This window comes from Psammomys obesus, unplaced genomic scaffold (genome assembly GCF_907164565.1).
Source record: "Psammomys obesus unplaced genomic scaffold, mPsaObe1.curated_primary_1811, whole genome shotgun sequence".
NCBI lineage: Eukaryota > Metazoa > Chordata > Mammalia > Rodentia > Muridae > Psammomys > Psammomys obesus.
In genome coordinates this window covers 2500611-2528475 of record NW_026585691.1, presented here as the reverse complement: position 1 = coordinate 2528475, position 27865 = coordinate 2500611, and the positions used below count along the sequence as shown (strand labels likewise).

The 27865-nt window shown below is 50.1% G+C and overlaps 1 protein-coding gene across 1 annotated transcript; it reads left to right on the top strand.

The window, feature by feature from the left end:
• Nucleotides 1–5180: 5180 nt before the first annotated feature.
• Nucleotides 5181–27763, top strand: Slc24a1 (solute carrier family 24 member 1). The gene is made up of 10 exons (XM_055596763.1): nt 5181–6779; nt 15427–15480; nt 16734–16842; nt 20133–20216; nt 21087–21175; nt 24040–24153; nt 24304–24807; nt 25494–25583; nt 26378–26544; nt 27514–27763. The coding sequence occupies exons 1-10, from the start codon at nt 5181–5183 to the stop codon at nt 27761–27763; spliced, it is 3060 nt and encodes a 1019-aa protein (XP_055452738.1).
• Nucleotides 27764–27865: the final 102 nt, after the last annotated feature.

The following is a 27865-nucleotide window of genomic DNA, read 5'->3' as shown; positions in this document are numbered from 1 at the left end:
TTACAGAATAAATGTTTAGTAAAAAAATAGAGACAACCATCCTGGTAATTGTGATTATATAAATGGTCACCTCTCCCCTATGGCTTTCACCCAATTCTGTAATGTCAAGGCATGAACCCTCCTGCTTGCTGTCATGGAAACATGTACCCCCCCCCCCCCGCTTGCTGTCATGGAAACCCCCTGCTTAGTCTTTCCCTTTAAAAACCCTGCTCACTCAGGGCTCAGGGTCCCACTTCTCTACTGCTGCATCAGTGAGACTTGGATCCCGAGTTTGATCGCTCTCATAATAAAGCTCTCTTGCAATTGCATCGAGTTGTCTCCTGGTGGTCTCTGAGGGTCCCGTGATCCTGGCATTACAGTTAGACTCACTGCTTTGTTAGTGGTTACACAGTGCCCTGTGGATTAAGTTCAGTCTCCTAATACTTTTGAGTGGTTTGACACTGGGCCATCTCTCGGTGTGTCATTCATTCTCTGGGCAGCCACGTCCCCGGGGAAACTCTGCTAATGCTGACTAGATCTGCTGGAGGTCATTTGAAATTGCAGCCCTTGATGAACTGTGTCCACTCTCCACAGGGTGACTGATGATGCAGCTGGCATCTGTCTTACTTTTCTATCGCTGCAAAGACACAATGACCAAGGCAACTTACAAGAATTTACTGGGGGCTTATAGTTCCAGAGGGTTGGTTAGGGTCCAGTCCATGACAGTCATGGCAGGGAGCATAGCAGCAGTCAGGCAGGCATGGTGCTGGAACAGAGAGATTAGAGCCACAAGCAAGAGAGAGACAGACAAAGAGAGAATGACATGGGCTTTTTAAACCTCAAAGCTCTACAGCAACCACCCCTGCCACAGTGACAGCCCTATCCTCTGACAATGCCACACCCCCTAAGCCTTCCTAAACAGTTCCACCAACTGGGGACCAAGCATGCGCCTCTGGGGGGTCATTCTCATCCAAACCACCGCAGTATCAATTCCTGGGGTAGGCTCAGATATAGACAAATAATCCTATCCACAAAGCCTCCACATCAGCTCCCTCCTCTGTTCCAGAATAGGGTAAGAAAGGACAAGGAGATGCTCCACAGCTGCCCCGCCAAACCTTGAAGCTCTGGCTTCTCCAGCCAGTGAGCGTGAGTTTATTGAGAGGGTCAGAGCTCTTGCCTGTCCAGTCACTCTGTTCCAGAGGAGAGGATCAAATGAGGGAACTGTAGGGAAACTGGGTGAACTTCCTTTTCTTAGAGCTGCTGGCCTTTCTTTACCTACTTGTTTCCTGAAAGGCCATAAAGACTTTTGAGTATGCATTCCTCTCTCTATGTACGTTAGGCTCAGGAGCCTCACCTCAGGATTCATTCTACATCCTAGGATACACTTTTTGTTTGTTGTTTGTTTGTCACTACATGGCTCAGTTTGACCTTCAACTCACTATGTAACCGAGGCTGACTTCAAACTCCTGATCTTCCTGCCTTCACCTCTCTAGTGCTGCAATTATAGGCATGCACCTGCCTGGGTATACATTTATTTTCTTGGTCTCAAAATAATTATGTGAGTGACAGGCATTGCTCTGAGCTCCTGTCCTCTTGGAGCTCCTGTGTCATTAAGTGAGGCAGGCATTAAGCAGACTAACAAGTACACAAAGCACAAAGTTGTGGGGAATGTGTGGGGATCTGCAGCCCTTCTAACATGTGTCTACAATCCCCAGCGGCCCCTATAGTCTCTACAAGCTGAGTAGTAAGGACCGCAGCGCCAGGCTCTGCTAACATGCCTTACATAGTAGTCGCTTACTCCTCAGGCCAACCGTCTCAATCAGGTTCGCCTGTGGATGGAGGCCTACTCTGCCCAGAGAACTCAGTCCAAGCTAGTGCATGTAATGCCTGTGTTCTGAGACGAACAGCAAACCTTCCTTCAGTCCATTGAATTTCAAGTGTTTCGAGTCCATGAGACCAGGACAGAAGGAACTAGACTCCTCTCTATCAAGTAAAATGTAGGCTAGACACTAGGAAGTACTGGTTAACAGTGCTGAAGATATGAAAGAAAGAATCTCATTTCTGGGAATTTTCTTCTCCCCTAAATGTTCTGTGTTGTGTAAAGCACACTTTAAGATGGAAGAAGGTTTCCTAAAGAGAAAAGAAATCACCTCGTGGACTGTATTCCTTATCTCTATCTCTGTGGGCCATACGGAAATTGAAGAAAGGAAAAGGAAATGAATCTGCCATCAGCAGCATAAATGCAAAACAGAGTGACCGTCAGAGGCCTACTTCCCTCTCTAGGCAAAGGCCTCCAGGGTCACCTCCGGGCAGGGATCTCTCCAGCTCCTCAACCAGCTGTGGTGCCAGGGTTTGGCAGAGTAAGCGGGTTACCGTTTCCCTCTTCTAGAATTCTCAGGGTGACAAGGGGCAGATGACAGGCCAGGAGGGATTACCTGCGATGTCAGATTAAAGCAGAAGCCACTCTTGTACAGGTAGCAAACAAGCCCGTCCCCCCCACCCCCCCCCCCCCCCCCCCCCCCCAGTCAGTAAACACTAGCCAGAGCTAACTGAATGGGTGACACGGCTGCAGGGCTCAGGACTCTCATTGATTTACCCAACTGCATTGGTGGTTGTCTCCAAGCAGACGTTCAAGAGGCGCAGGGAGCCAGTATCTTAGGTACCTTGTGATGGCCCAGTGCTGTCCCTAACGGTTTTCTTTTGGTTTAATAAAATACATTCCACTTGCAAAATACTTTCAAGTTTGCAAAGCAGTTTCCTTTCAGACCCTCAGTTTCAACCTCAATTTTCATCCTCAGCCTACGTAGAGGTAGGATGGATGCTACTGGTTGTGAATGTCTCTGCGTTTACACTTAGATTATGCTTAGACTCACAGGGTAGGCAGTGGGGCCTGGTGCCGATGTCTTCTGATCTCTTAAGCCCCGTGCACTTTCCCTTGGTTTCCTTAGGGAGCTTTCTGCTTCCGTTCTTGTCTCTCCTCCCACCTAAGCATGGAAGCCCTAAATGGCCTCAAATTCCCTGACTTAGTAATACATCAGAGAAGTCCGCCCAGTGACCCTGCGTGTCGGGTGTCCCACGGAGAGTCCGTTCTGTGTTCCTGGTGAAAAGTCTACCCCCTCGGTTCGTTCTGCGGCTCTGGGACCCAGAACTTGCACAATGCCCCATAAGCCTCTTAGAGGAGGCGGGTATTAGGCAGGATTGGATATCCGTCCCCTGGCATGCCCTTCATACTCCACCCTTGAATTAGGATTCCCAGGGGAGCTGGCAGGAGAATGGGGTGTTTTCTATGGTCTCGCTTTGGACCCAGTCTTCGAGACCCTGGATTCTGACAAGTTTCCAGAACTTGGAAGACTCAGATGTCGAGGTGTGAAGGTAAATGATGTGCTTGTGCAAGAGGGTTTCGGCTCAGCATTTCTCCACACGCTCAGGGGAAGGGGAGAGACCGTCCAGGCTTGTAGGAGGTACTCGCGGGGATTCCCACAAGTGCTGCGCTGACCGCGAGACCAGGGTGCTGGGGGGGGGGGCGGGGGGGGGGGGGGGGGTGAGACTACCGGGAAAGGTCAGGGTAACCAAGGGCAGGGAGGAGCTCCCTTACTCCTACCCCCTTGATGGTTCTGCCCTTGTATTCTAGGCTGGCACGTTGGCGCGTCCACTTACTGTGGGTTACAGAGAGCCTGGGAGGCTCACTGCAGGCTCATGTGTGGGTCCCTCGGAGGAGGCGAGGCGGAGGCTTCCTCAGTGTCTTTGTGCCTCGCAGGGGGAGTCGTACTGGGGAGCGCTTATGTATTCCTGGGCCCACTTCTGAGATATTTCGATTCTACACAAAACCAGGCATGTTTTTAGTAATGTTGCGCAGAATCTCCGGACAGAGAGGTTCAGCGGATATTTTCCGCGTTTGGGTCTCAAGGCCCTTTATAAAGTAAGGCTTCTTTGAGAGTCTTTCCTCCTGCGTCACCGTCCAGAAGTCACCCCAGCGGCTACTTTTCACAGTCTCTATGTGTGTGTTCAGTCTTTCAGAATTCCTGTAACCTCGATGCCATTACTATCTACATGGGAAACACTCTTACAGTTAAATCGAATTTAAATATTCAGCGGGTAGAGTGCTCGCCTCGCATAAACAAAGCTCTGGGTTCAAGCGTCACACAAAGTCGGACATGGTGGTACACGCTTATAATCCATCCCAGCACTTGGGAGAAGAAAAGTTCAAGGCCATCCTTGCCTACATACTGTGTTCAAAGCCAGTGTGGCCTCGCGAAATCCTGTCTCAAAAGTTCCATTTAAATTATTGCAGCATGCGCACGATAAAGCAATCTAGTCAAATGTACAGTGAAAATGAAGTGCTCCCCCCCCCCCGCGGTGCTCAGTTTCCCTTCCCCGAATGTCCTTCCAGAGTTCCGCAGTGGAGGCCAAACTCCTTAGGCTGACACCGCTGAGAGTCCCAGACCTTGGTTCCATGTCTCATTTTCCTTCCTCCAGCCCACACCATTCTGTAAGAAGCCCCATGACTTTTAAGCTCGGTTCTCTCTGGATGAGACAGTGTAAGCATTTTAAAAGAATTCAAAACAAACCCCAACTCCCAACAGCAAAAACTAACCCACCTGAGCACACAGAGCTGTACTAATCTTAACATTTGTGGCGATGCCATTCCCTGCTTTCTCTTGTTATCTACACCTTTAAATCATGTCCTCCTACCTCCCTCTTGCCTTTGAGGAGCTGAGGTCTGTGGCCTGGGCCCCAGTTATGGATTTCTGAGTTCCCAACATCCTAGGCTTGGACCTGAGGGGTGCAGGGAGCTCTTTGTGGGGTCCCAGGAAAGGCATGGAGACTTCAAGCCCTCCATTCTCACTCCGAGACTTGGACCTCTGGGCTGTCCTCGGTGAGAATACCCTCTCCTGAGAGCAGGCATTGCACCCCGGAGTGGTGGGCAGTGGTTAGCTCCTGCAGAACAAGGTCTCCCTCCACAAGGCTCCCTGAAAGATGCTTTGTGTCCCTGGGACCTCCATCACCACACTTCTCTGGGTAAGAGGGTTCTAGATCCCAGAAGAAGGATAATAACTTCTTTTCTCCTCCAGATTTGTGGATACCCCTGGCTGGGCTTCATGGAGAAATCTTTCCTGATTACCAGCATGAATCCCAGAGCAGCCTCTGCTTCTCCCCGGACAGAATGAAAGGCCAACTGTAACCAGACATAACTGGCCATCATGGGAAAACTGATCAGGATGGGGACACAGGAGAGGCGGTTACTCAGACCAAGGAGGCTTTATTGGAGTCGCCTCCTTTTCCTCTTGGGAATGTTGATCATCGGTTCCACTTATCAGCACCTGAGGAGACCCCAGAGCCCCCCCTCAGTGTGGACAAAAGTCTCTTCCCAGCAGCCTATTAAACTGTTCAGCAGGGACCTCCCCAGTGATGAGATGACAGTGGTGGGCAATGACCCTCTAGAGGCTAGCTCTGAAGTGGAGGGTGAAGGGATGGCACCCCGAGACACAGTGATCAGGGCTGAAGCAATGCCTAGTTTAACAATGGAGGACACCTCCAGCCCACCCAGAACAACCAAGATCACTCCAATATCACTAAAGAATAACAATAGTCCTATAACTGCTGGCACAGAAAGAAAAAGGAAAACCGTTCCACTCACATACAGCAGAGCGCCAAATCACTTCATCTCAACTTCAGGCAGACAGAGGGTAAAAAGCTATACCCCAACACCCAGGGGAGAAAGGAAGAACTCCAGCCCAACTCAAGCCAGGGAAAAAGGAGGAATGGATACCCCATCCCCAGCAGATGCACCGTCAGCCATCACCCCTGCAGCAACAGAGAAAGACAGCGAAGCCATGGCAACCTCGAGGATACTGGAGACCAGATCTCCTGAGAGAACAGTAGAAGAAAGCACTGCAGCTTCTCTCTTGGGCAGCATCCCAGAGACCATGGAAGGTTCTACTGCTGTCCGGAGAATTAGCAATCCCCTGTCCAGAACCAGCCCACCAGCCATTAGAGCTGCCTCAGCCACCAACAGGGAGCTGGCAGAGAGACCTTCCACAGCGCACAGCACCCCAGTAACTCCCGAGGTCAAGGCAATCCTGACCACACAGGTCCACCGCTGTGTGGTTGTGGAGCCAGCTGTACCCAGGTCCCCATCTGTGACAACCATCCTGTTCCCAGATGCGCCCAGTTCCAGTCCCTCAGCATTGCCGCCTGGCTGGCCAAACACCCACCCTAAGGCAGAGTACCCCCCAGACCTGTTCAGTGTGGAGGATCGGCGACAGGGCTGGGTGGTCCTCCACATCTTCGGCATGATGTACGTGTTTGTGGCCTTGGCCATCGTGTGTGACGAGTACTTTGTCCCAGCCCTGGGAGTCATCACAGACAAGCTGCAGATCTCCGAGGATGTGGCAGGTGCCACATTCATGGCCGCTGGAGGCTCAGCCCCTGAGCTCTTCACCTCCCTCATTGGTGTCTTCATCTCCCACAGCAATGTGGGGATCGGGACCATCGTGGGCTCTGCTGTGTTCAACATCCTTTTCGTCATCGGCACCTGTGCCCTCTTCTCCCGGGAGATCCTCAATCTCACCTGGTGGCCCTTGTTCCGAGATGTCTCCTTCTACATCCTTGACTTGTCCATGCTCATCGTCTTCTTCCTGGATAGTCTCATTGACTGGTGGGAGAGCCTGCTACTGCTGCTGGCTTACGCTCTCTATGTGTTCACCATGAAGTGGAACAAGCAGATTGAGTGCTGGGTGAAAGAGCAGCTCAGCAGGAGGCCAGTAGCCAAAGTCATGGCTCTGGGGGACCTTGGCAAGGTAAGGCAGGCTGGCTCCAGCTCTCCCAGGCCTCTTGGGTGGGAAAGGACAGGGGGAAGCGAAGGACTAAAGAGCGGAAGGCCGAGGCTCCGCCTCCCGGGCTGTTTGTTTACAGAGTGCCGTGCTCTGTAATTAGAAAGTGTGTCTGCGGCTCTACCCCAACCACCCTAGACACTGGTCATGGTTATGATCCTACTTTTCAGAAAAAAAAAATTGAAGGTGGAAGAGAAGTTAAAACAGGCATCCAGGGTCACAGAACAAGCAGGCAGTGGAGTCAGGATTTGACCCCAGCTTGGCCAGATTGGGTGTCTTGAAATGCCATTTGAGTCAGCTTTGGAGAAAGAAGAGATAATCTCTTCCACGCACAGGGAGTCAGAGTTTAGGCGGCGCCGTTGTTTTCAAGTATGTTTGTTCACAGCCTGGACTTGAGAGGGGTCTGGGGAGGGAGGTCCTTCCCCCCCTTAGTATTGGAGATGCAGATGGCTCCACTCTCTAACTGAAAAGCCAGCCCTCAGGCAGAGCCCTCACGCTGTGTCTATGAGTCCTGGCACCAGATCACCAATCCTAGGGCTCCCCCTCCCGCCCACTTTCCTGCTTAAAATTCATTGGCTGATTCAGTGACTTGAGGGATGACATCATATTGGGTATGTGACCTCTGAAAGCAAATCCCAGATAGGGACCCCTCTTTTTCCTGTCCCTAGAAGGTGAGTTGGGGTAAAGGTTGGCTCAGAGCTTTTACTGGGTGCAGAATTTTGCGTGCAAAGAGCATAGGACTTAGCTTCTTAATCCTGAGCAGTTTTGATGAGTGGGCAGGATGGCTACCACAGGATGGCTACAGGAGGCAAGAGCTTGTGTTACTTCCTTTAGAAGGTTTGGAATAACAGCAATTAGAACCGAGAGCCGCGCCCCCTGAGTTTTAATCTGACACTGCTTTTCAGTTACCAGTGTGACCTGAACAGGTGATAGAGTCCAGTTAGTCACAAAAAGGTCCTGTCTAGCTCTGACTTTTATGATAATGTCTGAGTTCCAATGAGTCCAGTTCCGGCAAAACTCAGCACAGTGGTTATTGTCTGACCTGATGGACCATTCACTATTTACACAGGGCACAGAAGGGGAAAAGTCCTGCCCCGGGGTCACAGTGCCGGCTGGGTCAGAAGTGGAGTGATGCCGCTGTCAGGCTGTTGCTCTAGGAAGCCACAGGCTTCAGAGAGGGTCGCTCCTCGCTGCTCAATTCAAGCTGAGGAAGCAGGAGCCTCTGAGGAGAGGCCTCATTATGGAGGCTTGGCTCCTCCTCTGAGAAAATCCCCGTGGGTATCAGGGCAGCAGCGTTCAAAAGCCCTTCGACTTGCTGCCTGTGATAATTCTGCTTCCGTTGAAACTGAACACACTCTGAAATTTTTGCTGCCCCTGAGCAAGGCCACCAAAGCAAAGCTCGCTAAAGCAAGTGAGGCAAAAACCATAATTTTAAGAGAGAATGTGTCCTATGTAAGAGGCTGCCCAAGGCCAATAGTGGCAGCTCTTTACCAACCAGTAAGCAGGGGCTGCTTGCAACTATGTTGAAACTAATTCAGAGCTGGGTGGTTGGCGCAGACCTGTAATCCCAGCACTCGGGGAGGCAGAGGCAGGCGGATGGATCATTGTAAGTTCAAGACCAGCCTGGTTTACAAAGCAAGTCCAGGACAGCCAAGGCTACACAGAGAAACCTTGTCTCAAAAAAACCAAAACAAAGAAAAACAAACAAAAAAACTAATTCAGTAGGATTTTTAATTAAAGGTAAGTTTTGAATAGTAACCATACCTGAAGGTTAAAGTTGGAATGCATTGGAACTGGCCATGAAGACTATCCGTGTAAGGATAAGAGTAGATGACTTCGAGATATCGCTGTTTTAAAATGATTTAAAGTATGTGTGGACTTAGAGTTCCGTTCTGGGGTGACTTTCAGCTACAGAGAAAGTGAACCACCATCCTCTGTGTCCTGGTTTAACTGGCCGAGAGCTGTGATCTGATCGGAGGGACTAATTGTACTGTATCTCACTAGCAGTGAGAGGGCAAGCCGCTGCCGAACCCACCAAGCAGTTCTGCGCAATCTCAGTCTTTGGTCTAGCAAACGGTGTTGGCTTTCAGTTCTTGTGGTGCACTGTGAGCCGGAGCTTGCCCTGCAGCGCTTTCGCCTAACCACGAATCTGCCCTCCTCCTTTCTCTCCCCCTCCCGCCCTCTCACTGGATTGTGCGGCTCTTCTGAATCAATGGGTCCCTTTAGTTAAACAGCGATAGAAACTGGGCCTCCTCCATCAGGTTTGGTTCTGAAAGTGAGGAAATCAGAGAGAAATGGGGCAAGGCACGCCGGGAGCCACGAGTTGAGCTGGTGTGCTGAAGCCCTGAGAAGTCGGAGCCAGGTGTCTTCCTTCTTCCTCTCAGTACCGGCTTCATCGTTGTCACTGAGGCGGGGAAGCTCTGTGTGTCCAGCACTCCAGTTTAGCGAGAGGAAGGAGTCAGGAAGGGAACCCATGCTTATGAGGGCTCCATTCCATACAAAGCAACAATCTCTCTCTCTGCCCCTCCTTCTTCCACACTGCCCTCCCCCTTCCGCTCCTCCTTCTGTTTTTTCTTTTTTGAGACAGGGTTTCTCTGTGTATCCCTGGCTGTCTGGAACTCACTCTGTGGACCAGACTGGCCTTGAACTCAGAGATCCGCCAGCTTTTGTCTCCCAAGCGCTGGAATCGAAGGCTGCGCCACTACCACCCAGCAACAATTTTTTATTAAACTCTCTAAAACTGGATTGTTATTCCTATCTTACCTATGAAGAGACAGGGAGTCAGAGTAGTTACTTCACCTGGCCAAAGTCACACAGCTCGTCAGTGAGAGTGAATCGGTATATTTGAGTTTTGGCTTAGGTGCCCTGCCAATCATCCATGAGCAAGCCAAGGCTTGCTATAAAGCATTTGTTAGTAAGTGCCTGGATGGGAAGCAGTGTGAGGAATACTGTTAGCTTTAAGGAGGAGGCTCCTGTGTGGGAGCCGCAAATCATGTCGCTGTGCACTGAAGCCCTCAGTTCTGTGAAAGGGGCGAGACAGCTCCGCCACTGACAGACTTTTTTTCTGCTAAGGCCAGGCAGTAAAAACCTTCTGCTTTGCAGGCTAAACTCATTCATAGCTCAGTGTCCCTGTATCTAGAAGGCAAATAGCTGCACAGTGATTTAGTGGGAGTGGCCACGTGGTTCCCCCTTTCCCCCCAAAGGCTTTCATCCAGCAGGTGCAGCCAGGTTCCAAGCTGCCTGATCTTTTCATTTGATGTTTCTTTCTGTCCTGAACATCTAGTCTCAGAATGAAGGAGTTTCTTGGGAGCTGTGATTCTAATAAAAATACACTGAAGACAATTTCCTGAAAAAAATGATTTAGCATTGATCATATATGCACACATATATAACTTCAGTTTTAAAATCTTTACATTTGTTTATTGTGTGTGTTACATGCTTTCATATGCCACAGCACAAGTGTGGAGATCAGAGGAGTTGTCTCCATCATGTGTGTCCTAGGGATTAAATCTCAGGTCATGAGACTTTATTCTCTACGAGCAGCCCGTGGATAGTATTTTAGAGTGTCTCTTTTGACAATAGCTGAAAGTTTTCAAAGCTAAAAACGCTTAAGACAACACTCTCAGAGCCACACCTACTGGCATAAGGCATCTTTTTGATCCCAGTGAGGCAATGGCAAATGCCTACACAGCTCTTAACAGTTGAACTCAGCTCTCTTTGAAACTTTATAGTGTGTATTGAAGCCCTTCACGTATTGTTTCTGGCCCCAGATGACAAATCTCTGGCCTTCTTTGGCCATGTATAGTCACAGAGAGCCAACATTCTGCATCCAAGGATGAGGGACCCTTCCTCACATGTGGAGGGAGGAGCAGCCCCATGCAGTGCCGATAGCACAAAGAGGTGTAAGGATTTTACAGCATCCCCATCTCTACACTCTGCACCAAGGAATTCCCCAGGATGCAGGGCTCTGGGGAAAGCCTGACATTTGGTCCTGAATATGCTGTGGCCTGTTCTCTCCCCAGCAGGAATTTTCTTATTCAACCAGCAACATCCCCACACAGGCAAAGAAGGCATGTCTGTACACACTGGTTCTCCCATTTCTTGTCAGGGCTGATGTTTATCTTGAAGGGTCATATCAGCTGGCCTGTAGAGACGGGGAGGTTAAGGATGGGAAACAGCCATCTTGGCCCTTCCTACCTCTGTGGGTCCCATCCATGTTAGGTTCAGAGAAGCCATTGTGCTTGGCTGGGCTGAGGGATGTCCTTCAACTGTTTAACTGGTCCTTAGCGTCTTTCTAATTGTCAGAAACAGCTCTCTCTCCTCTCTCTCTCTCTCTCTCTCTCTCTCTCTCTCTCATTTCTATAGCTCACCCAGGCCTCCAACAACAATCCCAGCAGAATTCTCAGTCTTTGAATCATTTTTTCCCCTGGCCAGGGCTGCAGCTCAGTGGGAGAGTGCTTTCTGGACACATGTCTCTCCTCCTATAACTGGACGAAGCTTTTAGAGTTCCCCAACATGCCATTGTCAGCAGATGGTACAAGAAACAAATATTAATCACACAGCACAAACATCCACACAAGCCTAGTCCACTGCTTGTTGTTTCCATGGATATGTGTGCCTAGAGCTGAGGCATTTCAGGCGTACATACACCTTAGGCAGCGACATTTTCTCCTTTGGAACACAATGGAATTAAATATCAAATCATCTTTCACAGTGCTCAACAAAGAATAGCATGAATTCTTGATGCTTTGCCACCTGAACTAATTAGAGAATGAACTCAGCAAGCAACTGTTTAATGAGGAGGCCTGGCTCCATGGACAGTAAATTTGAATAAGAGAATTTCAGAGTATGAGGAGCGCTGTGAGGCGATGCGGTGCGGTGGGGCCTTGCTGAGGGAGTGCAGGGGAGGCTTCTTGGGAGAGAAGTCTAAAGAGTGAGCTGCAGAGTAGAACTGGGCAAGCATTCCTGGAGGAAGAAGAGAACTTGCAAAGGTTCAGGGCTGGAAGGACCTGGCGTGAGCAGAGAGCGAATAGTGGTACCAGCCACAGAGAAAGAGGAGGCCGGAGGGAAAAAGCTGTTCAGGAAAGTCAGAGCTCTGCTCTGGACGGGTGAGTCCAGGCACTTCGGTGTCTGCCCAAGAGGTGGTGGCACATGTGAGCCTGGAAATGGGTATCAGGTCTGGGTATGAAGAATGAATTTGTGAGTCACTAACAAACGTTTGAGCATATAGTCAAGGGAGGATCAAAGCTCTGTGAATAGGAGAGAGTGAGAAAGCCTTATACTGTCAGGTCTACCATCCAGTGATAAATGAAACACACTTCGGCTTTCCCGGAGCCCAGCCTGACGGAGGAACTGACACTCATTAAGAAGGACACTATAATACAACTCCTATAAATTAGGCATTCCTCGGTGGGGAAGATGGAGACAGCAGGCGATTAGTCATAGCATCACGTAGAAATGTGTAAGCAAGTGCTGACAGACCATGCAGAGGGCCACGGGAGACCTGCTAGAGCAGGAGGCAGGAGGCTGCCCTGAAGGACTGGGGTCTTGTCATTCCATGCTGAGGCCAGATCAGAGGAGCAGGAACTGTCTGTGAGGAACGAGACTGCAGCTGTGCTGTGCAGTGTGACCACAGGCCCCAGTATTGTGAGCCCTTAAAATGATGTGGAAGAGGACGGGTAAGACACACAACAAGCACTCAGGGTTCAAAAGGGCATGCAAACAAGTTCAGCCTCTTTACATTCATTGCTTCTTGAAATGGAACTTCCAGAGGACTGGGATGTAGCTCAGCGGTAGATCACGTGTCTGACATGTCTGATCAGTTTGGTCCCTGGCATAGTAACAACAGCAAAGTCTGAAAGTGGGGAAGCACTGGCTCTAAGTATGTTACTAAGCCAGGTAGTCGTGGCGCACACCTTTAATCCCAGCACTCAGGAGGCAGAGGCAGGTGGATCTCTGAGGCCAGCCTGGTCTACAGAGTGAGTTCCAGGACAGCCAGGCCTACACAAAGAAGCCCTGCCTGGAAAAACAAAACAAAACAAAACAACCCTTTCCAAAGTATGTTATTAAAATGTGTCATAGGCTGGGTGTGGTGGCACTTCCCCTTTATCCCAGCGTTTGGGAGGCAGAGGCAGGCAGATCTTTGTGACTTCCAGACCAGTCAGTGCTGCCTGCTGAGACCCTGTCTCAGATTACAAAACGGAACAAAAGCAAACAAAAGAGAAGTCAGTCGTTTGCAGCGCTGCCCTGCGGTGAACAGAGACTCTTTCCAGGGGGCAGCGGGGCGTCTGGAACACAGAGGCGGACAAGCCGTGATGTGCTTGGAAGCTCACCATAGCTGAGGGAATGGACAGGAAACCTGAGAGGGAAAGAGTAAGACTCAAGAGGCTTTTTTGGTCTGAAGGCAGGAGAGTGGAGGCCAAGCTGTGCTACCTGAGACCAGGCCTGAGAGAATATGCTCACAGCCATTTGTAACGCTAGTTCCAGGCGTCCAACACCCTTTTTTTGACTTTCTTGAGCATAAGGTATGCACATGCTACTGACATACATGTAGGCAAAGCATTCATTCATATTAAACAAATCTTTTTTAAAAAATGGTTGACGTGACAGTCTGTTATCTGTTTGATCCCTGAAACCTACAAAAAGCAGATAGAGAATCAACTCCACAAACCTGTCCTCTGATTCACACACACACACTCACCCACTCACCCACCCACACATACACACAAGAAAGACTCCACACAAATTAATAATAAACAAAACAGTAATTTGAAAAAGAAAAAAGAAAATGGCTGAGAGCTGTGGATGCGTGTAGCTCAGCATTCAAGGAGAGCCAGTGAGTGCTAGGTGGCAAGGCCATATACCCCAGAGACTTCCCATCGACTCATGGAGAATTATCTTCACTTGAATAAATCTGAGCAGCAGGAAATCACTAGGGGTGTGCACTGTGGGGACACAGATCAGTCTCTTGGCTCCCTGGGGCCAGAGCAAATCATCTCCAAAAGTAGCCAAAGTAGAGAGAGTTGGACACGATGAATGGCGAGGTGGGTGGGACCATGGCAGCTCGTGCTGTGTAGAGCCTCCTCTTCCTCAGTAAACTCCCAGGTGTGTCACAAAAACGTTAGAGGCGCAAATGAAAGTGTACCGCCTCTCCTTCGCGCTCAGTTTGGTTGTTTGAGCTCGGTTTCACTCACTTTCATACCCATTCTGTAACAGTGAGTATCCAGACACTCAAGCCTTCCCCACCTGTCAAAGTCCTCCTGCTCTGCACCGCAGCAGGAAGCTTCCCGGCCTACCTCCCGGAGGTAGTCTGCACCTGCGCCTCTCTCACTGTGACCGTGTTCTGTTTTTCCTCACGTCTGTGCCACTGCCTCCATTCCTCTCTGAATGCAGACTCTACGTCCTGAATATCCCTTCTCCTCTGGCCATCAACACAGTCCCTCATAGCAGCACATGCTCAGTGCACACTGGAGTGACTGGATGGGGGGCTGGCCTGTGCTCGGGTGGTAGTTTCTATATTTTCAGAGCTGAAAACAAGGGAGCAGAGGGGATGAATGTAGAGAGGCACTGAGGCAACTGTTAGAGACCTTCGTACCCAAGGATAGTGCCAGAGATCTGTGCCCCGCCTTACCTTTGTTGAGAGCCACACATCAGGGGACCAGAGCTTCAACATCACCAGGTCACCGTACAGAAAAATCAAACAGACAGACAAACATAGAATTGAGTGGGTGGTGGTTTGCTTCTGCAAAGCACTCCATAAAGGAGGCTGAAGTAGGAGGATCACCACAAATTCAAGGCCAGCCTGCATTGTATAGTTTTAGGCTAGCCTGGGCTCCGTAACGCACTCATCTCTAAAAATAAATAGAAGATTGGACTCTAGCCGAGTAGACAATTGGTATATCACTCAAATGGCATTTCAAGGCTATGAATGCAAAGAAAGTGAGTCTGATAGGCTTCAAGTTTCTTCAGACTTGGTCTCACTCCTCAGCAGGCTATCCCAAAGCTTCCCTAGGACACAAGCACTTATCCGACCCCAAGCGAGAGTTTAGAATCCCACGACGTGCTCTTGCTGTCCCACTTTGAAGGGGAGAGCTACCTTAGTGGGCACAAGTGAGGGTGCAGCTAGAGGGTCAGGAGGGAGCTTTCCACAAGAGTCCACTCCTGATAGGGGCAAAGGGTTAGCCGAGAGGCATGCATAGCACACCTTTGGCAGAGGGAAAGGGCATGAGCAGAGAAAAGAAATAGGAATAGAGGAAGTGAACCCATCATTTGCATCTTTGCCATGTCTGTTCACACACAAAGAAGCTAGGGGAAATGCTAGGCCAGAAAGGAACGGGCATCTCTAAGAGATGCGCAGAGGAAGGTGGTGCTTAAATAGGACCTGAAGCATGAGGAGCCAAAGCAGGACAAGCAGGAGAGGAGCCTGGGACAGGCTTTCCAGGCAGGTGACACATCTGAGCCAAAAGGTGGTGGGTTTGTTGAGACATTCTCTAAGGACAGACTAGCTTCTGAGGTGTTTCTTGGTTGTACCAGCAGCGTCCCCAGAGAGGGCCAGAGGCAAGCTCTCTCCATGACATCTTGTACTTCATCTCTTGATTTCTGTTCCCTTCAGCAGCCCAGTGATGGCACCACTGAGGAGAATGAGCAACAGGATAACAAGAAGCTGAAGGTGGGTAGTGTGTGAAGCTTATCCAGTGGGGACAAGGCAGGGTCCCCGTTTGAGCAGGGGAGTCTTGTAGAGTCTTGGGGACACTTCAGGGTCTCAGCATATGCCTGAACACCAGGTTGCTGTGGTCCTGATGCCGTGGAACCTGGTCAACTCAGGAAGGCCAGGAAGCTCCTGGGAGCTACCAGGGTGATCCAGGCAGGCTCAGGCTGTGTGGTGAGGGCCTCAGCTACAGACGGTGATAGTATGGGAACTGAACCCTTAACATCACCGCTCACTCTGTTCCAAGACTCCTGTATAACTTCAGGTTCTTTATCTGTAAGTCTGAACTAGAGAAACTCAAGTCCTGCTTTCCAGTCCCAACTTTTGGTGGATAAAAGTTCCATTACTGATGGCTTTAGCATATCCAGAGCTAAGGAACTAGGGGAAAGCTCTTGAGGAGGCAGGGCCTAAGGTTTCTGAAAGACTGGGCTAAGGCACCATGAGGAAGGCGATATAGTGAACTTTGAAAGGAGGCAGGGGTGGGTGAGATGGGGATGGGGAGGGGGTGGAGCTGAAACCGCCTATATCCAAAGAAAAATTTCCCAGGCCCTTGTAGTGGCCACAACCACTAGATGGCAGAAGAATTCAGCTGGAACGGGATAGAGAGGGAGAACGGGGTAATCTTACAGTATTTCTATGTGTCGCTAGGATTAAGTGTACCACATCTGTGTGAGTACAGGCATGTGTACTATGGTGCCTTTGAAGGTCTCTGAGCACTAGGGCATAAAGTCCAAGTGGGCTCGAAATCGGTAGACCTGGGTTGCTAGTTTGACTCTCTCCCTGCTTGCCCTTGACCACCACCTCCCTTTGAGCTTCCTTCTTTTCTGTAGGTGGGGCTCCTAGTGTCGCTTACCTCCGGGCTGTGTGTATTGCAAAGAGCTGTGCATGGCGCAGCAGCCTGCCTGTGCAAAGGAGGGTGTGGTTTTAGAAAGGTTGCTTGCTGGGAGGTGCAAACTTTCCCACAGCATGGTACCACCGATCCAGGGTACCTGCTCCCTGTGGGAGCTTCGGGACTCATGTAGGGTGCAGCAGGAGTTGGTCCCCGAGGAATCAAAGGGAGGATGACTGAGTTGGAGATGAAGGAAGCAGGGGCTCAGGATGCCCTTTCTGGTCTCTGTGGGGAGGAGGCAGGTAGGCGGGGAGGTGCTCCTGCAGCACCTCCCCTGAGCTGGGCAGGGCCCCACTGAGGCCTGCGTGGCTCTCCCCTTGCTCAGCTCCCGTCTGTGCTGACCCGAGGGAGCAGCTCGGCCTCGCTGCACAACAGCATCATCCGCAGCACCGTCTACCACCTCATGCTCCACAGCCTGGACCCCATGGGGGAAGGTAAGCAAGGCCTCCTCATACCCGCTGGTCTGCTCGAGTGCACTTCCCCTCCTGCTGCTGGAGAGAAGCTGGGGCCTGCAAATGCTGGTGACAATGGTCTGGAAGGGGAGGACAGTTTTCAGAGAGTGGGTAGTCAAAGCTAGACAGTCTGGAAGACGGGGAAGACGTAAGACCTCAGCTCACCAAGAGAGGGCCAAGTGGGACGTGGTGGCTCACCGTTTCCCTGCCTCAGGGTCCCTGTCTGTAAAATGAAGGGCTCTAGCCACAGCCAGGACACAAATGTGATGGCCTATTTGGATCTGTGTTAGAACAGATCCAGTGTCCCACAGTTTGACCAGCCGGGATGCTTAGGGGGACACCTTCCCCGCAGACCTCTGGCCAGCATCTCCCTTTGCTTTGTGCTCTGCCTCCTTCCCACTTCAGCCAGGAGTCCTAAGGGACACCTTAGGCATGTTACAGCCGCTTCTGGGGAGCAGGGCATCGGGTGGATGCAGGGTCTAAGGTGCTGAAGTTAGACTGGACAATGGTGGCCGTGGAGTCCCATACCCTACCACATCTTCCCTCAGAGCGCTACCGCACATGCATCTCATACCCTACTGACCACCTCTCAGGAACTTTCCGCTCTCCTTGGGAGCCTCATTTTCTGACTCTGCTGCAGACCTGAGCCCAAGTAGGAGGCCCACCAGGAAAAAGCTAGTTTTGGGCAAAGCCAAGGCATGCAGTTAGATAGGAGAGCTTGAATATGGCACATAAGAACGAGTCCCAGGAAGACCACTGTCTGGCTTTCTGGTTAAGGGACACACTCTAAGATCTCAGGATTTCATAAGGTCCGGACCTACCCCTTAGGTATGTGTTATGGGGTAGGGTGTTGTGTGTTTAAAAGTGTATTGCACTGGGAAAGTAGAATCAAAGACTCTTAAGACCTTCCTGGGAAACGCAGTGTCAGACAAGGCAGTGAGACCCTCCTTAGAAATCCTTCAAGGTGAGCTTTGGTAACCTGGGAGTAGCAGCCCCAAATGAACAATCCCTCTGTGGAATAAGCAGACTTGGGCAGCCTCAGGTGCTGAAGACTGGAGTGGACCTGGCCTGGCTCTCTAGGTCATGCCTAGCTACTCCCAGCAGAACCACTGACTCTAGCCAAGTCTTGAGAACAAAGAACTTCTCCTGAATAGACTGTGCGGCTCACAGAGCCAGCCAGCCCTGTGAGTATCAGCTGCCAGCTGGCCTGCTTGTCCTAACAGGATTATGTGATGTTCAGGCCAGGCCGAGGTCAGAGGAGATTGACACTAAGGAGATGATCCAGCCGTGTGCTTGAGGGAACAGTGCCAGGAGAGCTGGCGACACTTGTCCCAGAGAGGACCTGCTGTGTGGACTGTGGGTGCAGTGAGCCAGGGGTCACCCTTGAGTATCTGCAGGTGTGTCCTGGGATGCAGGACTCTTCAGAGCTGGAGTCTGATCATTTGCCAGCGCCTCCACCCGGGACGGCTAGGTCCTCCCAGGCCTTTGTTCCCAAACCGCTCCAGATGTCTGTTTCCTTGGCAGCTTCCAGACCGCCATCCAGATGTTTCCTCTTTCGATGGTGGAACTTCCCAGATCCAGTTCTCTCCACAATAGACGTCCCCTGAACTCTTACCTCCCCAGTGGGGAGTTTTCCTCCCTTGGGCCCCAGGCTTCTCCTCTGCTCTCAGTCAGATGTGTGGGACGGAGCAGCAAGGGAGGAGCTATCCTTCTGTGATCTGGGAAGTGAGAGGCGAAGGCGAGTGATGAAGGATGTGCGTCCCTTCAGCCAGCAGTCAGCAGATGTGCTGGGGCCGGAGTCCTCTGTTCAGCAGGATATTCTAGCTCTTGATTAGTGCCTAGAAGGCCCTGGGCATTCTGGATCTAGGTGGCAGAGCTATCCTGAGGTCCTGAACACTCTAGGAAGACCACCTGGGTGCCAGGACACCTTGAGAGACCAGAGAAGCCGTAGCAGTGACTCTTCAAAATGAACTACAGCCAAGGCAGCAGCAGCTGAGCAGCTCCGAGGGTTTAGGGCACAGGGAGCAAGCAGGAAAAGGCCAGGTCTGTTTTTCTCTTTCCTGCCCATCCTGGATCCAGGCAAGGGCTTCGTCCCACCTGGCATCCAAGATTGTATGGCCTTAGCATCCTTAGAGTCTGCCTGCACTCCCCTCTCCACTAGATGATCTTTAGGGTCTCCTCCAAGTCGGGAACGCTGGGCATTTCACCACAGAACTGTTTCTTCAGCGTGCCTGAAGCGCTGTAGCAGTCAAGCGCTCCTGCCTCATGCATTCTCAAGTTGGTGCTCTGGGCATACCATGGTGCTGCTGTGCAGAGGACACATACTAACACAGAGGCTTCCAAAGCAACCCAACGTCCATGGACAGAGCTAGCCTACATTTAGAAACCATGTGGCCATTTCTTCATGTGCCCATTTGCACCACTGTCCTGCCTGTCCTTCTCCTCCCTCACAGCTGACGAGGGGACCACCTGTACTCTTATTTCTCAGCCCATCCCCTTTTCCTCTCTACCTCAGCATTACTCATGTGAAGTCCTTTGCATATTCATCGTCATGTAGGGAGAAAGGTGCCCTCCCTATCGTTTTTCTTGCCTGGAAACCAGAGCATCTATTCTTGCCTGCCATGCTGAGGGCTTCATCAAATATGTCACAATAAAATGTGACTCCGCTTGGAATCTGACTGTCTGGGATCCAAAGGGTCTGACCAAAGCTTGATCCCTCTTTGCTTTCTGCAGGGAAGAAAGGGAAGGTTCAAGAGCAGCAGAGCCCTGGAGCAGCCTGCACAGGATGTGCTGTCCTGACTTCTAGTAATTTGTGGAAAATAAGCTGCACAGGACCTTACAGATCATCTAGTCCAAGAGTGACAGAACAGCCCCCTGCCATCATGTCCCCACTCCCTGGCCATCACAGACATGACTGACTGATCCTGGCAAGGACTCTCCTACCAAGTTTGGGTCAGACGCCTCAAATGAGCCATTGATTGAGGTCATAAAGGAAATGCATCCTGCAGCTGGTCTCAAATCCAGCCATATGTTTATCAGAGGGAAAATGGGGAAGCAACTTGCCCAAGGTCATATCCAGTTAATGTGCAGGGACTTAGCCAAGTTTACAAATGGAGTACCAGGAATAGGACTGGTGAGATCAGACCCAGACACCACAGGCCTAGGTCAGCCTTCCCTGTGCTGTCACCATTGGGCAGTTCAGGGCCCTGACCGAAAGGTAGGAGAGCAGCCTCTATGGCCCTAGATAAGATGTCTTCCTTTCTCCTTCGCAGCCCGCCCCTGCAAGGACAAGCAGGAGAGTTTGAATCAGGAAGCCAGAGCTCTCCCGCAGACCAGAGCCGAGAGCGGCCCGGACGGTGAGAGGATGGCCAGGCTGGCTGCTGGTGTCTCCTGCCACTGCCCTACCTCCGGTCAGGCCAGTGCAGAGCAGACATTGAGCACATGTCAGTGTCCCTCAGCCTTTTCCCTCAGGGTTCTCCTGTCACAGCCTCCCAGTAGCTTCCTCCTTGTTTTGTTCAGGTGAAGCAGGCAAGGGAAGGCCGGGGGGTTACTCTGCTCCCACATCTTATTTCCTAAACCTAATCCCAAGTGAGACTGTACTTCTTCCCATGACTTCTACACAAGGACGTTGTTGCTAGTGAGTGGTTTGAAATGAGCAGTCCTATTGAGCGAAGGTGACCTGGAGGCCAGGGTCAGAGGTCTAGCAGCTATGACCAAGGAAATTAAACAGCAATTTCCTCATGGGCTCTGCATACCGGTTTACCTGGCTCATACAAGCAACCCTTAAGAGAGTCATTCTTTCTATTCCATAGCCAAGGAAACCAAGGGTCAGAGAGATCAAATGAATTGTCCAAAGCCACACAGCCAAGAGGTAGTTAGCCTGTAGATAACCTGAACGTTTCAGATTTTCCAAGGCCCCCTTCTCTGCAGTTCTGATCCATGGCCTTTGAACTCAGTGGGAGTTTAAAGGACCAGCCGTCCCTGCTCCATTTGCCCAAGTAGTTCCCTGGCCACAATTCCAGGATGTGGCTGTGAATACGGGAGAATGCTTCCCAGATGTCCTCTCATCCCTTTTCAGGGGCCAGGGCAAGGAGAGTTCCCGGAAAGCCTCCTGAGTCCCTCACACCAAATGTCCCGTTAGTCTCTCCTGCCTGTCTCTGCAGCTGCTCTCAGAATCTGCTCTGCTCGCTCTTACACTCTCACCTAACCCATGTTTGTCCTTTAAGAGGAGGAGCCAGCTGAGCTCCCTGCGGTCACGGTCACACCAGCCCCTGCTCCAGACGTCAAGGGAGATGAGGAGGATCCAGGCTGCCAGGTAGGCGCTCAGCCTCTGCACAGCTGGAGGAATTTCAGAGGCCAAGGAAGGGCTTTCTGGCCAAGATACTTCCTACTTGAAGGCCTGAAATCCTGTTTATCCCTGTGGGGTGAACTGTGCCCCTTTTCTGAAATCATTTGAAGATGCACATACTCCCCAGACCCAGAAAACTCATGGCAACACCCTGTGTAATGTGTATATGTCAGGGGGGTGTGCGCAGCCACATGCTGTAAGAACATAAGGGATTGCCAGTGTGTCAGCAAAGCAGAGTCCAGACTGGCCAGGACCACCAGTGGCTTGAAGCACAGCAAGAGGGCTGCTGGGTAAGAGACCTTGGCATGACCTGAGGCCCTTCATTGCTGCAGCACCCTCCTCATCCGTAGCCTCCTAAGTCTCAGCACTGCTTTGCCTTGAAAACCTCTTCCACTATTTTCTGGCCATGCTTAACTTTGAATCCATGCTTCTTTCCTGTGGGTCTTGCTCCTATGGTTCCCTGTTGCTATCGTCCCCCTTTTCCATCCCTAGATAGCCTTATCTGGCCTGGTTTGGGCAGACAGCTCCCTTGTCTATGAGGCTTCCCTGATGCACCAGAATCCAAGTGCTCATGGACACCTGACATGGACTTCCACAACTGCCTCCTTGTTTGCTGAGCTTCCTCTAGTTCCCCTACCAGATAGTTCCTGAAGGCAGCACCCAAGTCTGAGCCACCTCGACCTCCACCTCAGAGGAAAACATCTTGCCTGGCACATGCTGCGTTCAATGCAGGGGGGGGACTGGCAGTAAACAAATGTTAAGCTTGCAAGTTACAGCCCTGCTTTCCTAGTCAGCACACTCTCTCACTCACAGTCCAGCAGCCTCGGGACTCTCTCTCTTCCTTCTGGTATTTGAGCACCAAGCAGGCTCATTATGGCCAGCTCATGTGAAAAGGAACAAGAGGGTGCAAAGCATCTAGAGCCTCAGCCCAGGAAATAAAGTTGAGCCTCACAAGGAGCTGGGCAGAGGCCCGAGAAGGCACCTGTGATTCCATTTGCTGCCCTTCCTTCTGCTTTCTCTGTGTGCAGATTCTATGACTGGCTTCAACCCTAAACCACCCGTCCAGAGGGACCAACCAGTCACTGGTTCCTAGTCTTAGAATCTGTTCAGTGTCAGTCACAGGTCAGGGATCCGGTGCATAACCAGGCAGCAGCGGTCCTGGGAAAGATGGGGTAACTTCACTGCAACACAGAAGGGAGATGCTGTTCACCAGGGCCTGCTCCTATAATGGGGCCAGAGGAGGGAGACAGGAATGAGTTCAGACAAATCTTCTCACTCTTCATTGCTAAATCTAAGCTCAGGCATGCCCAGATGGTAACACTTTGCTTCTTCATCCGATCCTCGACTCTGGTTGCATATAAGGAAAATATGGGAGAACTTTACAGAGTTGTTCCCTGCCTACTCATTGAGTCAGCATCCCCAGGGCAGGCCCTACAGCATCCCGGCTCAAGAAGATTCTGAGTAGGTCAGACATGGTAGAACATGCATTTAATACCAGCACTCTGAAGGCAAAGGCAGGCATATCTCTGTGAGTTCAAGGCCACTTTGATCTTCATACTGAGTTCATGCCTGCCAGGGTCGAACAGGAAGACTCAGTCTCAAAAACCTTAAAAAAAAAAAAAAAAGAAAGATGTTCCAGTTGATTTACATATACAGCAGAGTTGAGTAATCACTGAATGTCCTTTGGGGTTGTCATGACATCTGCAATATTTGACATGTTCACTCCTTAAGCACACAGGCCCTTGGCTCAAGGGAGTAGACCAGCACGTTATAGGCTCTTTCAGATCTGAGACCATTGGAATTAGTGGCTTTTAGTGTGGAGTTACACAAAGCTCTACGGATAAGTACAGTAGAACAATGAGCATGTGAATTACATATGATCACTTCCATTCCAGAGGTTGTAAGTCAGCTATAAATGTAGAGTGAGGAAATATGCATTTCTAACAAGATCCCCAAGAAAACAATTTTAGAAGCCAGCGGCTCCTTCAGACTGGAATGTTAGTTTGGTGGTCAAGAGATGGAGATTCGAACTATAGATATTCAAAATAACAATGCTTTTACATACAAACTGTGGACCATGGGCTGGTTTCTCTACTCTAGTTTCTCTACCAGTAAGATAGGTACAATTCTATATACTGATGGGTCCATGAAATACAGCAAATGCTATTATTCTGGAGTCATTTACTATTGTGCCTGATATGTAAGAATATTTGTCATCATCTTATACAATATAAGAGTCTGGGAGTTTAGTAGACTTACCAAGGTGTTTGCCTGACAAAGGATCAGGCCACATTAGGCAGTGTGGAAGGAGACCTAGTACCTATGACAAGGGAGGAGACGTGTTCCAGTCTATGTGTTCAGTGTTTGATGCCACACTCATGTTATGGCTAATGAGAACAAGTTCATCTAGCTGTGGCAGGCTCTATGCCATAGCATTCAGGATGTTGGAAAACCCATGGAGAGGCTTCAACTCATGGAGAGGCTTGTGTCATGGAAGAGTGCTTAGGCTCTTTCCTTATGTCTCCAAGGAGTAAACTGTATGTGGTGGTGGGGCTCTGATACAGACAGCCTTCAGATTTGCCAGTGCTGTTGAAGTGGTGATGCTGCTGTTGATGGTGAGTCCTCCAGCCTTGGAAGTAACCAAGTAAGAGCTGGACTTGCTGGGTCGGAACATTGTGATGGCAAGTTTGCTGCATCATTGCACCAGTTTTTTTCCTCTGAATATTTAACAGTCCATATGCTCTCTGATGACAACAATAAATAGGGAGCAATTGGGATGCAAACCAGGCAGAGCTGTCATCATACATTAATCTGTTGTCTTTGGATTGTAGGAAGATGTGGATGAGGCTGAACATACAGGAGAAAGGACAGGTGAAGAGGGTGAAACTCAACCAGGTGAAAGGGAAACTGAAACAGAAGGAAAAAAAGATGGAGAAGAAACTGAGGTAAAAAGAAAAGATGAGCAAGAGGAGGAAACCAAGAAAGAAAGGAAAGAAGATGAAAAAGAAGGGGAAACTGAGGCAGAAAAGAAAGATGAGCAAGAAGAGGAAACTGAGGCAGAAAGAAAAGAAGATGAACATGAGGGGAAAACTGAGGCAGAAGGAAATGATGAACATGAAGGGGAAACTGAGGCAGAAGGAAAAGAAGATGAACATAAAAGGGAAACTGAGGCAGAAGAAAAAGAAGATGATCATGAAGGGGAAACTGAGGCAGAAGGAAAAGATGATCATGAAGGGGAAGCCGAGGCAGAAGGAAGTGAAGATGAACATGAAGCGCAATGTGAAATCCAAGTGGATGACAGTGAGATGAAAGATGGTGAAGGTCAACCAGAAGCCAATGCTGAAAATGAATGTGAGGCCATCCAAGGTGAGAAAGGTGCAGATGGTGAAGGGGGAAGTGATGGAGGGGGCAGAGAAGAAGAAGAAGAAGAAGAAGAAGAAGAAGAAGAAGAAGAAGAAGAGGAAGAGGAGGAGGAAGAGGAAAATGAAGAACCTCTGTCCTTGGAATGGCCTGAGAGTAGGCAGAAGCAGGCTATTTACCTCTTCCTTCTGCCCATCGTGTTCCCACTGTGGCTGACAGTACCTGATGTGCGGAGGCAGGTGAGAGCCTAGCTGTGTCATAGGCTGCCCACCCTGAGAGGAGCTGCAGGGCCTTTAGGTACCGGGAAGGCTGGGAAACCTAGCTAGATGGACTGCGTCCATGAGGATGTGGGATGAGGCTGTAGCCCTTCAGGGGACCATGCACCATGCCTCTGCGTCAGGAGCTGGAGACCTCAGAGGTGCCTTGTGTCTGCCACCATAGTAGTGTGAACCAGCCCCTCTGATTCCAATCTCAGCATTCTGGTCTCAGTTTGGGAATGATGGCCTTGTAACCCATCCATAGCTCACAGAGGTAGCTGGAAAACCCAAGGTTGTAACTGCCATTTCTCTCTGTAGGGAAAAGTCCAATATGTTCCACATAAAGTCCAGAGGGGAACGGGGCAGGGGAAAAGTCAAACGCCAAACTCAAGTACTCAGCTGGGCCTGATTCTAGAGCAAGTCCATAGCTCTCTCCAGCCTGGTCCTGCTGAATGTTTGGAAGAAAAGCCAGGCTCCCTCACATCTCTTCTTACCGATTAGCTCCAGGGGCATCCAAGGGTGAGGGCCACAGCTTCATGCACACTGCTTCCGATCTTCCTCATTATCACTCATACATTAGACCTCATCACATTTTGGGGTTCCCTTAGACAGGGGCCAAAGGCCAGTAGCCTCTGCAACTCACTTCTCTTTCTTTCCAACTCCACCAGGAGTCCAGGAAGTTTTTTGTCATCACTTTCCTGGGATCTATCATCTGGATAGCCATGTTCTCATACCTCATGGTATGGTGGGCTCACCAGGTGAGTGCACAGCAGCCTTCCATTGGCAGGTCCTCCTGTTTGCCATTCAAGATGCATTTTCAGTATCCAGGGCTATCAAGAGCCAACATGCCTGTGGTTCCCATGCTGTTTGTAAAGACTTTCATTCCATTAAATGCTTTCCAAGTGTGGCTTTCCTGTATTAACTGGTATTCAGCTATATCCTGGCACAGGAGACCCTTTACATTTGGGTTCCGGTGGATCAGGTTGGCCTGACCCCCAAACTGGTGAAATCCTTCCCTCAGAGTTGACTTAGTTGGGTCTGTTTGCAGGCATTGTGCCAGTCTCCCCCTGCCTGAGCATTATAAGATTTTGTGTTCTGTCCAGAACAGAATTTAGCCCAGAGCTATAATTGTTAGCTTTTCTCCAGGCTAAGCAAATGGGCAGTAGTGCCCAAACTTCTATCTGTAGCCTGGCTTAGCTCCCAGCGCCCAGAATGTTGAGCGCTCGCATGTTGAGAAAAGAAATGTTGACAGAGCAGACTCTTGGAGGGGAAGTTCTTTGGGCATGAAGAGCTGTTACGGTTGGAAAGACACTGAAGGACGGATGTGGTATCATTGGACTTTTAGTGCCCTCAGTGAAGAGCTGTGTGGCTCCCTGCAGCAGGATGGGAGCCCGACTCTTTATTGCCCACTCCACCCCATTCCTCCCCTGCAGAGGGCGTGTTCAAAGCCTTAGTGCTTTGCTTGTGAAGCAGTGTGTCGCTGGTGCTGTGAACTCTCCCATTTCCCACCTGGGGTTGCCATGGTTGCTCACTACCTTTGCTCATTTACCAGGTTGGTGAAACCATTGGGATTTCTGAAGAGATTATGGGTTTGACAATCCTAGCAGCAGGGACTTCAATTCCTGACCTCATCACCAGTGTGATTGTTGCCCGAAAAGGCCTGGGAGACATGGCTGTGTCAAGCTCAGTGGGCAGCAACATATTTGATATCACAGTGGGGTGAGTGCTAATTGCGACTTCCTAAGGCATATTCAGAATAACTAGAAACTGCATTGGCTCAGCTGGCTGGTTTTCTTCTTCATTCATTATAGATGCGACAGAAGGGCATTTGTGTGATTAGTCCTTATGAGACAACCAAGTATCCTCCTCCCTTCCTTCATCACAGCCTGAAATCTGACTGGAACTTACATTCATTCCACTTCCCAATACAAGAAAACACGGCCCTTCAAGGAGGCAAAGAAGAGACTGGAAGGAACTATTTCACTCCTTTTCCTTTAGCCCTGCTGGCTCAGAGGCTTTAAACAGCCTTTTGGTATAAACAAGACCTATCCATCCCATCTTCGTGTTTGACACACAGAGCCCTGGCCCAGGGCTCCCAGGGCTGCCAAGAGCACCTGGACCGCTTTCATTTCCCTGCTCATGTTTGAGATTTGGTTATCTCACTCAGAATGTGTGTGTGGATGTTAGGGGGGGACAGTGGGTGGTGCAGTATCAGAAAACTTATCTTTATCACTAAAGAAAATTTATCTTGAGGTGGGTCTTAATCATAAAACCTGAGGAACTCATCACATGTTGACTAGAGTCATATATGTCACTAAGCATGCAGGGGGTGGGGGCTGGGGAGAATCAGGCCCAGAACCTTTTTGCATTGTTTTTTGAGGCAGGATCTTACTGGCCCAGGCTAGACTGAGACTGAGGATCCTTCTGCCTCAGTGTCCAGCACTATGCTAGTACCAGCTCAGAGCACTTGTTTGACATAACTCAGACCCTCAGCAATAAGCTTTGAGTCCTTTGCCAAGTACTTTTGTTCCCCTACCTGCATCTTCTCACCAGTGAACTGAGGTTAGTAGTTTCTGCTTAACTGCATCCAGTGTGTGTGAAAACAAGAGCGCTGAAAACCTGTCAACACCTAGCAAACACTTGGGCTATTACGACCATGGCCATGCTCACGCTGCTTTTCTTTTGCAGCTTGCCTGTCCCATGGCTCCTCTTCTCCCTCATCAACGCACTGCAGCCTGTTCCAGTCAGCAGCAATGGCCTGTTCTGTGCAATTGTCTTGCTGTTTCTCATGCTCCTGTTTGTAATCTCCTCCATTGCATCATGTAAATGGAGAATGAACAAGATCCTGGGCTTCACGATGTTCCTTCTTTACTTTGTGTTCTTGGTAATCAGTGTGATGTTAGAAGACCGAATCATATCCTGTCCTGTATCTGTCTGATTCCGTCACTGATGCTCAAGATGGACATAGACCAGAGACCATGCCAGAAGTTACTGTCCCTCTCGCTACACCAGTCAAAGAATAAACATGATCAGGATTGTG